The sequence below is a fragment of the Anarhichas minor genome, unplaced genomic scaffold, assembly GCF_050575085.1.
Source record: "Anarhichas minor isolate MPS153535 unplaced genomic scaffold, ASM5057508v1 ptg000026l, whole genome shotgun sequence".
Taxonomy (NCBI): domain Eukaryota; kingdom Metazoa; phylum Chordata; class Actinopteri; order Perciformes; family Anarhichadidae; genus Anarhichas; species Anarhichas minor.
The window spans coordinates 1,693,809-1,711,232 of record NW_027466472.1 but is presented as its reverse complement, the minus strand read 5'-3'; the positions used below and the strand labels follow the sequence as shown (position 1 = coordinate 1,711,232).

Sequence of the window (17,424 nt, the reverse complement as noted above, 5' to 3'; positions counted from 1 at the left end):
TCTCCTGTGATGAGTCAAACATAGACATTTACTCAGTACTGTTTTTAAGTGCAATTTGGAGGAATTGGTACTTTACTCAAGTATTTGCATTTCATGCTACTTTATACTTTTGTAATTACTTTAATTAGTTTTTACATACAGCTAGGTACTAGCTACTTCACGAATTAGGACTTTACAAAGAAACTTTTGGTTTCGTAACAGCTTGTTCCATCTTCAATAGTCCACTCGGAGTGGGCGGGTCCAAAAGGTCTGGACCCAGGAGATCTGATTAGAAGGTCAGTTAAAGCATCGGATAAAGCATCATGTATTGGTTCCTAGTTTCACATCTCGAGATTTACCTCTTGTGAGATTGAAATCATAAATTGCTTCAAAATTTTGTCATTTGTTAACGTTATTTATCATCTTAGCCTTGATGCAGAGAATGTCGACTTCACGGCTCGAAGCTATAATTCACACTTGTTTTAGGATGTATGAAAAGTAAAATACACGTACTTTAAAAAGGACTAACTTCCATTTTTTGCAATCAAGCTACATTATTTTCTCAACTCCTCTTGCAAGCAGGCAAAACTATATCTGAATATATTTCTGTTCTGCTGTATTTATTACAGCTCTCACAACAGATGAAAATAAATAAAACAGATGTGATGGCGCACCCTGAGTGGGTGCAAACTCACAACCCTCGCCCAGAACAAAGAAACGGACTACAGGCGGAGATGCAGCACGGTGGAAAATAACTTTAATAAAACTCCTATGAAAACAAAAAACAGCAAAACAATAAAAGCCTGTACATTTGACAATATCCAGTGTCTGAGACTTTTTGAAGGCTAGTGGTGCGAATTACAGCTGCATCTCACATAAACCAACAGAGAAACAAAACCATTATAGTTTCATATAACAAGATATGGTTCATGTACTCGGATATTGCACGAAAATCAAACACAGATGCAGATGCTGAGGCGCACCGTATGTCGAGACGAGAAAGTAGCTTTGCATCGCAGTGTAATGTCCCTCCTGATAAACCCCGCCCACACCGACCCCAGACTCCGCCCACACCTGCTCGTATAAAAACAAAATACACTTTAAAAAGAGAGCGGCACACATTTTCACATTCAATTCAGACACATAATTAAAAACACGATATGAACGATGAATTTACCGAACGGTTGCTTTTTTTTCTTTTCGTTTTTGGTCCCAACATGTTAAGAAGCATCAGTTATTCCTCAGCGAGTTTGTCATGGTTGCTAGCATGAGTGGGATGGCGCTTTAAAAGCCCGACATCCTTTTAGATATTTAAGACAAGTTGGCGAGTAATAACTCACCGGTGAAAACACTTTGTCCAATAATGCTCTCCATTTGCACATTGTCATTTAAAAATAAAAGAAACTAAAAAATAAAGTGTTTAGTTCATTAAAAAGACAATTTAGAATTTTCTCGTATGTGTCTTTCCGAAAACATTCCAGTGTTCAAATTTACTGAGATTCAAACAGTGGACCAAAGGGCTCAGGGCATCCTTTCCTCCAGTCGATCCTTCTCTTTCATCATTGTTTCCCTAACACGAGTTTCCTCTGTGGACTCGTAAAGTAGTCTGGCACATAGACGTCTCGTGATAAATTCTTAAATGGCAAAAGAAAAAGAAAAACTCATGAAAAATACAATCTTCCCCGCAGTTTTGAGGCACACTGAGGCAGCGGGAGCGAGGGGTGTTAAGATGCACTTCTTGTGGGCGTTGTGCACATTGTTTTAAGACATTGGGGGGGGGTCAGACATTTTTGTTTTTTCCCCCCCATTCTGTCCTGTCCACACCCACCTGTTCTCTCCGCTGTACTTAAAGCAGTTTCTGGGGGCGTGGTCAAACCATGCGCCCCCTCAAGAGTCCATACAAGCCCAGTTTCAAGTCCGCTCTGACAAAATTCATCCACTCCAAAAACAGGATTTTTTGTGGTCGGCCCGCTCCGTGCGAACAGCTCCTTATTAGTGTGTGCAGAGTGGATGCTTCAGTTCCCTTCCTTTGGCTGCGTGCTCCATCAGCTGTTGCTGTGCCTGTGCAAAACTCGCAAAAAAACGACTTTACCCACCGCGAAATGTCCCAAGACCATGAATTTTGGATTTTCAGGAGGCACCATGCAAGAGCGATGCGAGGGCGAGGAGATAGTACGGGCGCAGGGTGAGTGTTTCCAGAGAGTATGGGTTACTCTGTGTGTAGAGAGCGTGGGGGGGGGGGGGGGGGGGGGGGGGGTGAATCTGCTCGTGTTTGGTGTATTCTGCTTGATTCCCTTCTTTAGATGAGGGCGGCCGTCACCCCGTCTCCTTTGCACACCTTTTCCTCCATACCGCACACTCCTTCACTGTGTCCTCTTGGCCCCTGTGACCCCTCTGAGGGACCTCAAGCTGCTCTAGGAGCGGTTGTCTTTGGCCACGTTGTGGGCCATCCAGTTGACTTTGGTCGTCCAGCTCTCCCTCAGGGCCTCGTCGAACTTCTGGCGGAACTGCTTCAGGGCCTCCTCGTCTGTTTTACCCAGAGCCAGAGAGTCCTGAGGAGGAGGAGGAGGGTTAGTCGTGAGAGAAGGAGGATGAAGAAGTGTTTAGGATGAAATGGACACAGAATCTATTAGATATTTGCAGCTAACTACTAATAAAATAAAAGAAAGAAACATAATTTGAGACTACTAATCTAACCAAAAGCATTTTTGTTTGTGAATCTGTATGAAGTTCTGCTGAGTAATCTTACTTTGAGGCATACAGCTTTGTACATTAGTATACCTGGTTTGAGACTTCTGTCTCACTGCACTTCAATGCTATTAATAACTTCATTCGGTTTAATCTCCCAGCATCTTGTCTCTGTGCAGAATTGAGTTGTCAAAAGGGATGAAGCTGAAGAGATGCACAGAATATTAACACTGAACTGTGATAGGAAATCATCACAGTTCACAAGTTGTAGATTTTTACATGAGGCACTGATTATCAGTTTTTTTACGCTGTGTGTGTGTGTGTGTGTGTGTGTGTGTGTGTGTGTGTGTACCTTTAAGTACTGGATGTCTTTGACTGAGGTGAGCTCAGGCAGTCCCGCGGTCAGCATGAGGGCAAACAGGGTGATGAAGAGGTTCCCGTTCTTCCTCAAGACCAGATAGGCTTCCTCACAGTACTGACGGAAACTGCAAGACCGACACAGACAAACATATTTAGAATCACAGTTATGATGACGGTCGTGATGTTGACTTGGAATGTTCCATCATATATGATTCCCTGTAATCATGTGATTATTGTTACTCAAACCCGATGAATGTTATTGCTGTTATTTCCTTTATACACAGTAATAACTCTTTGGATGAGGTAAAGCAGATCAGCGTCCCTGGCTAGTGGTGGACATGTTAACATTTCTGTTTGAATCCCATCTCACACTGTTCATATGAATAGGAGTAATCTAAGGAGCGCTGGACATCCTCACCGCTACCACTGTGAACATACTGCAGGTCATCATATAAAGGGCACGTTTCCTCTTTCACAAAGTCCTCTGTGTGCGTGCTCTCCTTCTGATCTGGTACACGACGTACTATTTACCACTTTTGCTGACGCAGCAATGCACCAATGCCGTGCTTCTCTTTTCACATTTTTTGAGGACGGATCATTTTAGATCGAGCACCTTTAGGCTGCTCTTCCAACACACAGCTGTGAAGCTCAGCTGTTGGCTAACGAGGCAGTTTAAACAGGTTTCAGACAACTTCTTAAGCATTCAATTAAATTACTTTCCGAAGACTTTCCAGGTCCAATTTTCTCTCAAATTCAAGAAATCCAACGCGGATCAAAGTTGATTACTGTTTCACATCTCGAGACACATACAGACGGCAGAATGAGGCCTATTTACTGAAAATAACTATGAAAAGAACTTAAATTTCTGTTCATGCGCACTCCAACACACACCTCCCTCAAGCTTCAATACCACAGAAACATGTTGCCTGGGTTGGTATATTTTTTATGTGATCACTGCAACAATGAGTCATCTGTATCTGGGAATAATAACTTCAAAATGTAGTATGAGGACCTATATCCAAATTGTGCATATCTTTTTATTTTAAATTTTACCCATCTTATGTAGAAAAAAAAGAGACTTAATGTAAGAGTGGATTAAATCTAAACCTTTTCATCCTTCAGCATATATGAATACATTGTTTACAATCTCCTTCTGCCTGTGCGTGTGTGTGCGTGCGTGTGTGTGTCAACACTGTTGATCATGTTTGTTTGTCAACAACTGACCAGTGTGTGTGTGTGTGATAGTCAAACATGCCTTCCTTCAAATAAACTACGGACCAATTTTACTTGACTACACAGTTGAATTGATTTTTAACAGAGGACATTTTTGCTCAGTGATGTTCATCAGCTCCTGAGCTTCTACTGCCCACTGCTGGTGGGAGAGGGTACTGCACTAACTGACCGATGCAACCAGTGGTTCTTAAACCCACTGGTTGCATAGGTCAGATAGAGCAGTACCATCTCCCACCAGCAGTGGGCAGTAGAAGCTCAGGCACCAGTAATCATTGCTGAAGATAAAAGTGGAACAAACCTGCCAAATTTCTCCGTGTATCCCGTCTTGCCCTGCTGTATGACGTGGATGAAGTCGTGTGTGAGGATAAATGGCACTCGCTCCCTCTTGATGCCGAACTTGGACTTGAAGTTGCCCAGGATGTGACCGAAGTCGATGTGGAAGAGCTGACGGGACGAGAAGGACCAAATCAGTGAGCGGCGAGGACAACCAGGGAAAAGAACTAAGGGAGTTACTGGGTAATTTATACAGGTGAAACAAACGGTGCGCGTGTCCAACCTGTCCGGTGCTCCGGACCATGATGTTGTCGCTGTGGCGGTCTCCGATGCCCAGGACGTAGGTGGCTACACAGTAGCCTGCACACGACAGAGTGAACTCCTCGATGGCCCGCTCGAGAGCATCACTGTCGATACAAAACACACACACACAGGAGGCATTCAAGCACATTTGTTTTCTGGATTCTCTTCTGAGAAAACCTCAAGTGTCTTTCCAAACAACAGGAAAATTGGGTTTTTTTGGACCTTTGGGCCTCAGGCAGCTTTCTTACCCAGAGTTCCTCTCTTTGAGCCAGTTGAGCAAGGCATCCTTGTTGAATGCGGCCGCTGCTGCCACGTTGCTGCTGGTCAGCTGGATGTTGGCAATCGTGTCGGCCGACGAGACCACCTCGATCAGCCCCGCGCGGTCACCTGTTGCTAGGCAACCGTATGGTACGATTCTGAACGATGGGCAGAGACGGAAAAAGGTTTCAACTGAGTCACTGTGAACAAATCGATCCCGGAGCCGTCGGTGGGTAGAGAAAAATATATCGAACGGGGGACACACGGCAACCCCTACTGATACATGTACAACACATAATAATAATAATAATAAATGGGGTGGGGAGGGGTTTAAGTATTTCTTTTTTAATTTTATTTATTTATATATATATATATAAAAAAAATTTAATACTGTCTGTGAAACCTAATTTCTGTATCTATGTATAATGTCAATGTTTAAATTAATACAAATTTAAATGACTAAAATAAAATTAAAATAAAGCCTCTTCACACTTATTGCCACAATTTCATCTGTTTACATTTTCTAGAGAAAAATCAGTGAGTCATCTCAACTACTAGTTTATTACAAATACCAGATTTCACATTTGGTTTACACTAGAAACACTCTGCATATACCTACTGGAATAAATATCACATGTCATGGTGACAGCTCCCGATTTCATTCACTTCAACATAAGAACAAAATGCATTCCCCAAAAACATGATCCAAAAATCTGATTTGGGTCATTTGACCAGTCATTGTAAACGTAGCTTTGTGTGCGTTGCTGTAGATCTAATTCCAGTCTTATGTATTTATGAGATTAAGATATTAGGCTGTGGTTTATTTGTACATCATACTGTTACCACTGAGTTGAGACAGATGAGAACATTAGGGTGGAGAACATACGGTGATTACGTGATGGCATGCAGATCACATTACTTTTCCTCATTCGCGTGGATTTCCCTCTACAAGATGGCGGTATGTCTTCATTTAGCAGGACGCAGAATTATGTGACCTGGACAAATCTTTTACCCTCCTTACTGACATAGTGGCCCCAAGTCTCAAATATCAGACAGCCATGAACCCAACGCTCAAAGCTGGCTCACTTTCTAGATTTAATTAGTTTGACTAATGGAGACCAAATGCCACATCATACTAAACTTGAGAGGTGTTGACTTTGAATAAAGAAGAAAATGACGACAGACAGTAAGGATGTGTGCGATGAAATGCATCAGCAAGAAAACCCAGAACAAGCCCACGTCCACCACATCGTAGTGGGTTCATTACATTGTCCCTCCCTCCGTACGGGACGTCCCGTCACCGTGTTCGAACTCTGAACTCCGTGTTCGAACTCTGAACTCCGTGTTCCTGTAATCTGAAGCACCGTCCTCAAGCTCAACTGTCAAAACAGCCCCCCTCCAACGCTCGGCTCCAGATGTGTCGGCGCATGACGGAGCGAGAAAAGGGGGTTCGTGAAAGTGCGAAATTGTGGATTTGATTAGGATTGTAATGCAGATATTGTGTGCGTGTGTGGATATCGAGGGTGTAGAAGGGTTGGAGGTCAAACTAGCATGGGGTAATTTAATTTCTCCCCTCCTCTGCTGCACCCCACCAGAGCTTCCCCTTCCCTACAGAGAGCAGGAACAAACAAGCTCGACAATGTCTGTCTGTCTGTTTAACACACACACACACACACACACACGCGCACGCACGCACGCACGCACGCACGCACGCACGCACGCACAACTCACAACTCACCTGAGGTCCAGATTAGCCTCCTTCCATAACAGATCCATTAACTTCAAAATCTGGAGGGTCAACATGTCTTGCCTTAGATCTAGGAAGAGGGAAATGCAAAAACAGATTTTAGTTGAAAGATGTAAAGTGATTTCAATCCTTCACCTTCGTGAAGGACCCCTAACCCTCCTCCCACCCTCTTTTCTCTTTTATTCCCGCCCTCCAGCCCCAGTCTTTGATTCCTACCATCGCCATTCTTGAAGATGATTCCCAGGGTGTCTCCCCCCAGCAGCTTGTTGTTGTAAACAATCCAGAGTGGCTTCATCTTGGAGTCCATGTACCGACACCTCTCCACACTGACAGGAGAGAGAGACAGAGACAGAGAGAGACGGGGGATGACGCACCGCGAAACAGAGGACGAAAAAGTTCCACCGCATCCTGAAACCGAGTCGTCTTACTTGATGCCGGACAGCAGGATGTTGGGGTCCAGAGGGGAGTGAAGGTCCGACAGAGTCTCTGAGTAGCCGCTCTGCCTCAGACAAGTCATCATGGCCTCCTTGGTCAACATGGCCTCCTTGGTCTTACTCCGAGCGTTCTTGATGGTTCCCAGCTTGATGAGCTCATTCACCGACTTTAGCTTACTCAGGGCGTCCACCTGGAACAGTCAGAACAACACTTAGATAATACTTTTGTATTTAATGGGGGCTTTTCATGGCACTCGATGTCACCTTACACACACATAGAATCACTAATAAAACATACAATACATCTAACAATAACAACATAATAGGCAACGGAGCAAAGCTCAACAATGAGTTGCGTTTCTTTGACTGAAAACAGTCGACAGAACCCCGGAAATTCTTCATCCAAGTTTGAGACGACTGAGCTCATTCTCCTTTTACAGACTATGTCAGCATTGTGTGTGCTCCTCCAAACAGGAAGGAGGTCATATAAATGATGAGGAAGTAGGAGGAAGCGTCCACAGGAGTGACTGTCAGAATGAACAGTGTAGGAGGTCAGGAGGGCGACGCTGTTGTCTCTGTGACGAGCTAAAAATAGCATGAATGTAGTCCTGACGGGGGTTGACAATAGACTATTCCGGTTCTCGTGTGAGGACTAGCAATGTCAAAGTCTGAGGCAGTCTGAAGAGTCTAGAGGCAAAATGAAAAAGAGAGTGAGAGTAAGCGTGTGTCCTACCTGTTTCTTTAGAACCTCAATATGAGGGATGCTGCCTCTACAGTAGGCCTCCAGGATGAGGGCAAACTGGACAGAAACAGCCGGCATGTGGATCTCCGACCTGTAGAGGGCGGCAGAACAGCCACAGTCAGAAGAGAAACCCTCTCGTGACTCAACTGGATACAAAGTCTTTCCCTTTCTCACTAATGCGCAACGTGCGTCTGTACATACCGCAGGTGCCAGAAGAGGAAGTGTCCTATCTTGCGGTTGCCCTGGGCACGTTCCAGCAGGAAGTGGGTGAGGGCGCAGTCGTAGTAGGGCTCGTAGCGCAACACCTGCACCAACTGTAGCAAGTACTGAGACAGCTCCTCCTCACTGGAGAGGAAAGGGACGGAGAGTGAGGGGAAGGTTTTTTTTTTTATCCCGTTTCATTTTCAAAACTTTTAGTTGGATTTGTGTCTCTCTTCAGGAAACGAAACAACACACAGCACTGATCAACTGATAGTAATTCACACATATATAGTAATGGGGAATGTAACAAGGTGTACACAATTACAGGGGATGATATGTAAGAGCTTGAATATGAGACAAAGACGGTGTGTTATGTAAAAATACATGTGTGGGCGGAAACATATCTTTACCTCATATCTCGCAGACAGCCCACTGCATACTCTCTGACATACTGGTCAGGGTAGTTAAAGTCCAGAAGCTCCAGAGCGTCTCTGGGACTCAGTTTGGGCCAGATCTGAAGCAGTGCCTGGAGCTGAGAGAGACAAACACAAACACACACACACACACACACACACACACACACACACACACACACACACACACACACACACACACACACACTCTCAGAAACTGGTACCCAGACATATAATCAGTTACATGAAGTCCTTGTGTAGCTCAGTGAATAAAACCTTTGTTAAAAAAGTTGGATAAGCCTCAAAAGCACCCACACGGCTGCACAATTAGTCGTACAGTAATAATAACCGATCACAGTTTTCTTTCCTGCGCATAATAAATTAACATTTTATGTTTAATGTCTGTCTGTCACAGGTGCCGGAACCGGGGATCGAACCACCGATCCTCTGATTGAAGGACAGCCCTGCTATCCACTTAGCCACAGTCACAACTGAAATGCACAAACTAACCTGGGCCATGTCCTCGTGTTTGCTCCACTTGACGGAGAGCAGCAGCTTGGGCAGCGACTGAGGAAAGTTCTCTCTGCAGTCGTAGCGTAGTGTCCAAATCAAATCCTTCTCGTTTTCACACAGCTGAGAGAGCGGGTCGCGCTCCATGATCTCCTTCAGCTCTATGTGGAACTTCTTCCCCCCGCGACCCTGAGGAGAAGCAACGAGGACAAGGCCGGTTGAAGTTGGGGGAGTTAGAGAAGGAGAGGATGAAGAAGATGCAGAGGAGAGACGGGGTGAGAGGAAGGATGAAGGAGAATTAGGAGGATGCGGTTGGAAATGAGAGGACGACGATGCGCAGCGACCAGAAATAACCACAGGATGGCAGGAGTGTGTCAAAGCGTCCAGCAAGTTCTACGTCAACCGCCTTGAATGCAGCTCAACACAATCTACAAACCAAGGCCTCACATTGTCTCGCTTTATGTATGCGGTCTGATTCAAGCGGGACACTTTGATTTAAAAAAGCCAATAACATCAACGCAAAGTAGTGCTAAAAGAAAAACAGATGGCAGCTTCTTTACAAAGGAATGATATTAGACGAGCTGCTACTGTGTGGATCTGTAATTTGAGGCACAAATTGAGATACAATAAAAAGTAAACACTGAGTTGTAGTCGGTGCTAGTCTGTCCTTACACACACACACACACACCTTACATTTAAAGGGGTGTGTAACTTCAGGCATGCCCTCTACCTAACACAGGATTACGTAACTGGCTGCAACACGCCCAGGAGTGGGCTTTTAGTTGAGGGCCGGCGAGACGGGAAAACATACAAGCAATCTGATTAGAGTCTGTAGTTTTGAAGGGGACTGAAATAATTCTGCAGCTACACCCTGCCAAAGTGATAACAATGGGTTTCCAGGGAAACCAGCAGAGCGAGATAATACCACACTGATGGTGTGTGAGTGAGAGGGGGAGACGGAGAGAAACCATGCAGCATTTGTAACAGGCCAACTTGAAACACACATATATCACTTTTCCTGAATGCGCAAATACTCAACACAATTATCTCCCACTGTCCATGAACTCACCATAGTTCCGCAGTCACTTGCTCCGGCGATCTCTGCAGCTTTTTCCAATATCTGCCAAAAACAAAGTAAGTGAGCGCCGCATGAGTGAACAGATCCAGCGCGTTCGGCAGGCCGAGCACGTCCTGATCCTCCACCTCATCACAATCACTAGGTGCCATTATGAAGAGCACTAAGGCGCTGCAATGACAAATTCAACTGCAGTCAAGTCTTTAAAAGAAAAGTCTCATCCAGAGATCAGACGTAGTCTAAGTGTGGAACAATCACGGCAGATCATTTGCTTACATGCATTGCAAATTTAACTTTATCTGCATGAATCCTAACAGTGGTAAAAAAAAGAAAGTTTGTTTCCGTAAGTGGGACACTGTCTGACCTTGTCAAAGGGAGGGAAGACGATGGAGTGTGACGAGTACTCAAGGAAGTGGATGTGCAGCGCTGTAGCGTTCTCGGTGTACGGGTTGGTCTGAATGGTTCCTATGGGGTTCAGCATCTCTTCAAGTTCGTCTGCGTGAGACACATTAAGAAACACATGAAGTCACGTGCATTTACTGCACGGTGGCACCGGAGAAGCTCCTTTTACCCTGGTTGAATTATATGAGAAGTAGGGATGGGCGTTAGTATTTGAGTACTCCATTGAGACATCAGCATACGTTCAGCGTATATTAATAATCACTTTGTTTTGCTTTGTAAAGAAAAACAAAACGTACATAAATGAATGTGCAAGGGTTGTAATGTTAAATTTGCAATAGAACCGATTACACATTTGTGCATTAATCACGAGGAGATAACAGCACAGAAAGATAACCTCCTCATTTGCTTAGCAGTGGTGGCACGCGCCGTTGTAATGCCGCTAGGGCAGAGAAGATTAGCCAGAAACGGTGACTGGGGATATGTTTGTGGTGAAGGCTTCTGCGAGATGAGCCGAAATACAAGCTAGCATCGCGGCGAACAGCAACCAAAAGAGTGGAGAAGATGTATGAGGGAAAGTGCGGCGTCATATGTTACAGTCACACGCCACTTAAATCACAACTGGAAACACACCGCAGCTTTATTTTCCCACGAGTTTTTAGTAATTGAATGAGTACTCAAATATGGAAATGACTTAAAATGCCCATCCCTAACCAGTAGATATAATAGATATACCAGGAAAGGACGACCAGCAGTGCAGGATGATGTCTCCGGTCTTCAGGTGGCCTTTGTAGTCAAACACCATAGTGTTGACCCAAGCTATAGGGTAGTGCTGGATCACACAGAGAGGGAAAACAAAGCAAAATCAATAATTTATCAATTACATAATAAAGATAGTGGAGACTGAAGAGGCCTTTATTGCTTTTTACGCCCTTAGTTCGAGGTCGTTTCTCACCACTTTCCCCGCTTTGCGGATGGTCTGGTACTTGTTTATGTGGGCATTCTTGGTAGACTTCTGCTTCTTGACCTTATCCATGATGGCGTAGATGGCGAAGCAGAGGCGGGTCATGCGCGGCAGGTCACAGACGGAGAGGTCAAACTCCAGCGTGCTGTCCTTCCACGTGTGGTCTGAGCGGCCGCTGCTCTCGCTGCTCACCGCCGGCTTGCAGAGCAGCTCCGTGCCGTGGAAGAGCCCCGCCCTCACCTGGACCTGGGTGGATGGGAGGAGATCTTTACACGATCACAGTTTTAGCTGTGTGTAACAACTGTGCATGCAGGTTTTGTGTGTGTGTGTGTGTGCGCAGTGACGTTACAACAGGAATAGAAAAGATTGTTATGGATGTGGACAGAGCAAGAGTCTACCTTGGCAGTCTCCTCCGCGTTCACCTTGCTGCCGTTCACCAGGACTATCTTAAACGGGCTGGACACGTCCCACACACATGTCTGTACTTGCTGCAGAGGGAAGGAGAGAAGAGAAAGCCACACTTGCAATGAGTGAGCAGTATTTGCATAATACAGTGCGAAAATATGTACTCAACAACACAGTCCTTCTTCACACCCACCAGTTACACACACACACACACACACACACACACACACACACACACACACACACACACACACACACACACACACACACACACACACACACACACACACACACACACACACACACACACACACACACACACACACACACACACACACACACACACACACACTGTGGGAGGTCAGACAGGTCATTCTGATGTCAAGCCAAGTGGATTTGCGAGGGTCAGCAGTCAGCGGGAAAAACAGCATCACATGACACCTAGAGTCTATGAACATGATGACTAACTAGCACACTTCCTGCTGTTTGCTGCCTCTGTGTGTGTGTGTGTGTGTGTGTGCGTGTGTGGACGTGATGCGTGCTTGTAATTTGCCTCATGTCAGATAAGAGACTATTTGTGTCTGCCCCTACAATTACAGGCAGAAACAAGAACTCCGTGTACTGTATCCTCACAAAACAAACTGTCCTGCTCTCGGCAGTACTTTTTTTGGGACAAATTGTCAGTTAAGTTTCCTACAGCATCCAATAACAGGTTCCTTTCCTGAAAGTAAGTCTCACTTGCTGGCACAGACGCCGTCTGTGCCAGCAGTCTGCCTCCATATCTGTGTCGCGGTTATACAGTTAAAGTGCTAAACAACGTGACAACGTGATAAGTAAAGCATTACGAATACTCAATCAGATTAAATTAGGAAAGCCAAAACCGCAAACAAACAAATCAGAGAAAACAACCAGTCATGCTGCAGTTTACATCCGTGTCCGTTCAAGATGTCATCACTTCATCATTTTATTTGTTTGTGTGAAATCGTCATAACTAGCATGTGAATTCCTAAGATATTGTGAGAAACATGTTTTGTGAGTTCCCATTGACCACCAAAGCTTCACTAATCAGTTCTTCATTGAGTTCATCATTGGACGTTTCTGCCAAATTTGAAGAAATTCCCTGCAGGCTTCTTGAATTGGTGAAACCGGATCGTGTTTCTAAATTCCAGTAAACACGTCGGCAGGTGAATTTGTATCTAGCTGTAAGCAGAGATATTCACCGGTGAGGGCGAGGTGCTACAGCAGCCAGGAGGTGATGAAGGCTTCAATAAAATAAGATAAACTTTATTATGCTTGGGCAATAGTGCTGCATACAGCTGCAATACGTTTAAAACAATAACATCAAACAGACATCAGTTATACACCAAAGACCAGATAGAAAAAACAACAACATACTACATTATAAAACAGGAGAGAATCGTAGAAGTCATAGAGACTGAATACATAAAACAAGAGTACAACAGTTCCTCCTTCCTGTGAACTACGAACAAGGATGAACCCGTTTCCTCGTTGGGAGGAAAGAAAGCTTGAAGCGGTTGCTTTTACTGGCTCTGTAACATCTGCCTGAAGGTAATAGTTTGTATTCAAACGTGAGGCGACGGAGAGTTTTCGCCTTTATTGACGAAATATTTCTGCGTTGACGGAAACAAGATTGATCGTAAAGAGTCACGGAAAGAGAACGTAGACCAAATTCAGAGCTAAAACGATTAGTCAGTCAAAAAGAAAACGAATTGGCAGCAATTACATCGATTACTGGTTTAAGACACTTTAAGGCATGGCCTTGAGACATTTTAAACTAAAAATAATTTTACATTTTAGCCCTAATTATTAATAATAATAATGAATAGTTTTGCAAATTTAAGAGCACAAAGAAAAGAAGAGATTGCAAAAATACCTCAAAGCAAAGAGGGATTCCCCTAGCTCTCATCATTTTGTTCCACATACAGCTTAACCTCTGTCTCAACAGGTTCTTTCATTTGTGGATTGTTAAGTATACTTAAGTTGCGTCTCCAAAGAATTGATCATGTTGGTTACCTAGACAGAGTTACAGTGGAGTGTCATTGGAAATGTCTCTCGTTCCTATTTCACAGTTATCCTGTGTCCATCTCTCCCAAAAAGCCAAGAAATAAATCACTTCTGGAGTGAACTGCATGGCGGGATGAGAGGATTATGTAAAGTCTTGTAAAGAATTGTGAGGAAAAAGTCCCTCCATAAATCTGTAATCTCTATAACCTACATAAAAGGCTCCCTGCTAACTCGAAAAAGACCATCAGACGTAAGTAAATAAACCGAAAGAACTAAAGTATAATAGTGGCTCCAACAGTGGCCCTCCTAAAGCAAACCTTGGTTGAGCTCGGATGGCGAACAGGCGTAACAGATAAAGCTTATAAATTAGTTTCGGGGCTTCGTTTAAAACGGCGGTAAAGAGAGATTCTATGCTGCCATTTTGTTGCTCTGCACAGATCTGAAGCTTGCAAACTGTTGACCCGTTATTATTAATATTATATGTGATATGAGGATTCACACCTGTGATATTTACAGACTTTCCAAACCACACAATCGCCACGCATCGACTGTCAGCATGACACCGGGCAATTACAAACCCCCGGGAGACTTAACGAAGGCCAATTAAATCCAACCTGACATTTAGAATGTGGACGCACACACATGGAGGAGTGATGTCACTGCGCACCTGGCAGCGGCAGCAGCTGCAGCGAGGAGCTGGAGATGTTTTCTGACAATGTGACCAATGCTGGCAGGGCATCGCTCCGAGAACACTGGCTCATAAAAGACAGGTGGCAGCTGCCAAGTACTTGTTTACTAGGTAAACCTCCACACCTGCCTCGCTCAGTGCAGGTGACTCAATCATCGGTGGAGCTTTTACTATTTTGGTGGAACAAGAACACTGGCGGGATATGAAGCGATTGTTATCTAGAAAACATTTTCATATGTGCATCACACACCCTCAGTTTTAATCCTAACGATGCCTCATGTTACATCCTGAGACCGACAGTGAAAACAACCACATTAATAATAGTACATGAAAACAATTCCAACAAGCGGAAATGACAACTTTAGTTTGACTTCACTTCAGCCACTAAAGACTCCCCAATTTATCTGAAATAAAATAGATAGACAAGATCACCACAACACAGAAGTGAAAAGTCACACACACACACACACACACACACACACACACACACACACACACACACACACACACACACACACACACACACACACACACACACACACACACACACACACACACACACACACACACACACACACACACACACACACACACACACACACGCACACACGCACACACGCACACACGCACCATGGGAACCCTTCTCTTGGGAGGTAGTGGTAAAGGTGGGTTGGAGGACTTGCGGGACACCACAGCTCCGATGGCAGAGATTTCCTTGTCAAACATGCCCTTGACGGTGCTGGTGTGGACCAGCGTGAGGTGCGGAGACTCCTTGGCCTGCATGCACGAGCGGATGTACTGCACACAAGACAGGGCAGGGAATCAATGCCAGAAAAAGACACGTAACCAACCAAACTAAGCTTTCTGAACTTCAGCTGCACACACGTTTACATACCGAGGCTGCAATAAAAGCCTGCCTTCGGCTTTCGTTTTGTTGGGTTCTAATGTTAAACTGTCCATATACTTCTATTCATACACATCTCTCTGCTTACACCAGCACGCTAATGTATGCTTTACCTGCTCTGACCCGTACTGTGCTTCCAGCGGAAAATTGCAATCGTGCTCACTCGGTGCCGTCTTTGTGCGATGCCCTTATGTAAATAGTTTTTCCATGGCAACTGAAAACTCCCCACATAGCTGATACCTTTATCAAACACGGAGCTTTAATATGTGGAGCGCAAACAGAACGATGGGACACCTGTTCACGCGTTCCTAAGTTGCGTGTTTTTATCATTTCATTGTGCCTGATGCACACCATAATAATGGTTATAAACGCATAAACATTCATATTGTAGAAACACAGTCCATCATCTGCATCGCTACAGAAATATTATATTTGCGCATTCGTTTGAGTTAAAACCTAAACTTTTCCCAGTAAGACCCAACTATTAACAGGCTTTTAATCGTCACACTGATATTAACCTAGATGACTTTCTCAGACCTAGAACAGTTGTGCTAACCATGCTGTAGATACTTAGAATAAAACAATGAAAAAAGCTTTTTCATGGAGGACTAGCTCTGCTCTTTCCTGTTCCTATTTCTAAGTTACTCACTGACAGACACCTGACCGGGTCCACCGTGTAGCCACTGACCTTGTACTGAATCAGGGGCTGGTCTCCACAGAGGAACTCCAGACAGTGGCTGACCCTCAGCACGTACTGACCCCGCCACTCCTCCTCATCCTCCTCGGGCCCGTGGGTGGTGAGCCACTTCTTCAGGGCCAGCTCCTTCAGCTCCGAGGGGACACAGGACAACGGCACCTTCAGACTGGCCGAGTCCTGCAAGACAAGACGGGGAAACGGAGAGATTGTAACCCTTGTTTAACAACATCTCTTCCTTAAACCAATTTTTTTCTTAATCTAGACTAAAATATGTCAAGAGGAGGCTGTTGGATGACATAAGATAACAAAGCTGAAGGTTTATAAGATAGTGAAACATGTTCTTCACCACTTTTTCGGTACAGAAACACACAGCCGTTATTAAATAGAATTCTAGATTCATTGCTGTAGGAAACGAGACAAGATTTTGGTTTTGGAATCGTTCTGGTTTTACGTTTGTAGTCCGAGTCGTATCGACCAATCACGATTAAGCAGGCTTTGGTTGAAAGCAGGTAAACGGTCCGTGTGGAGAGCAGTGGCCGAGATGCACTCTCGCAAAACACATCGGCTCTCGTCTGAACGATGATTTCGCTTTTTATGTTTAACAGTAGCTCGTGAACTGGCTACTTGTGAAACAATCCTGTTGCAGAAGTCACAATTCTGCATCTCGAGTTGCTAATCGAACTGTAAACAGCGAGCGGCTCAAAGAGAAGGAAGTCTTGGCCCAGATGCACGCCGGCTACACTGAAACCCCAGAAATATAGCTCCTCACTCCCAGAGGCTTAACCGCCGATGGGTTCAGAGATTGAGATCAGATAAGTGGAGAAAAGGAGAGAGAGAGAGAGAGAATAAGAGATTGATGGACATGAGCAACACACACACAGTCTCTGAGTTGATGGACATGCGTGTGTTTGTGGCTGAATGAACACACTGTGCTCTAAAAATGTGTGCACATGTGTGTGTGTGTGTGTGTGTGTGTGTGTGTGTGTGTGTGTCCTCCACAGATTGGCCATAGCCAGTCTAATATGCTTCCTCCTATTTGTAGCTCAGCACTGACCCGATACCTGAGAGGGAATTATTATTTCCTGGAGGTTGAATAAAAAACGTCATTTATTAATAATTAACAACA

General features: G+C 44.6%; 1 protein-coding gene across 1 annotated transcript in view; it reads right to left on the bottom strand.

Moving 5' to 3' along the window:
* Positions 1 to 719: 719 nt before the first annotated feature.
* The window catches only part of pik3cb (phosphatidylinositol-4,5-bisphosphate 3-kinase, catalytic subunit beta), a 48,425-nt gene continuing 31,720 nt past the window's right edge, over positions 720 to 17,424 (bottom strand). Inside the window, exons 6-24 of the mRNA XM_076100701.1 lie at positions 16,290 to 16,475; positions 15,328 to 15,495; positions 11,978 to 12,067; positions 11,571 to 11,825; positions 11,351 to 11,447; positions 10,581 to 10,711; positions 10,211 to 10,261; positions 9,142 to 9,330; positions 8,629 to 8,750; positions 8,219 to 8,362; positions 8,009 to 8,108; positions 7,270 to 7,466; positions 7,058 to 7,167; positions 6,833 to 6,911; positions 5,085 to 5,252; positions 4,817 to 4,940; positions 4,559 to 4,704; positions 3,020 to 3,152; positions 720 to 2,531 (exon numbers count right to left, since the gene is read on the bottom strand). Coding sequence (XP_075956816.1) covers positions 2,394 to 2,531; positions 3,020 to 3,152; positions 4,559 to 4,704; positions 4,817 to 4,940; positions 5,085 to 5,252; positions 6,833 to 6,911; positions 7,058 to 7,167; positions 7,270 to 7,466; positions 8,009 to 8,108; positions 8,219 to 8,362; positions 8,629 to 8,750; positions 9,142 to 9,330; positions 10,211 to 10,261; positions 10,581 to 10,711; positions 11,351 to 11,447; positions 11,571 to 11,825; positions 11,978 to 12,067; positions 15,328 to 15,495; positions 16,290 to 16,475 — 2,628 coding nt within the window. The 3' untranslated portion in view covers positions 720 to 2,393. The remainder of the gene's footprint in view (positions 2,532 to 3,019; positions 3,153 to 4,558; positions 4,705 to 4,816; positions 4,941 to 5,084; positions 5,253 to 6,832; positions 6,912 to 7,057; positions 7,168 to 7,269; positions 7,467 to 8,008; positions 8,109 to 8,218; positions 8,363 to 8,628; positions 8,751 to 9,141; positions 9,331 to 10,210; positions 10,262 to 10,580; positions 10,712 to 11,350; positions 11,448 to 11,570; positions 11,826 to 11,977; positions 12,068 to 15,327; positions 15,496 to 16,289; positions 16,476 to 17,424) is intronic.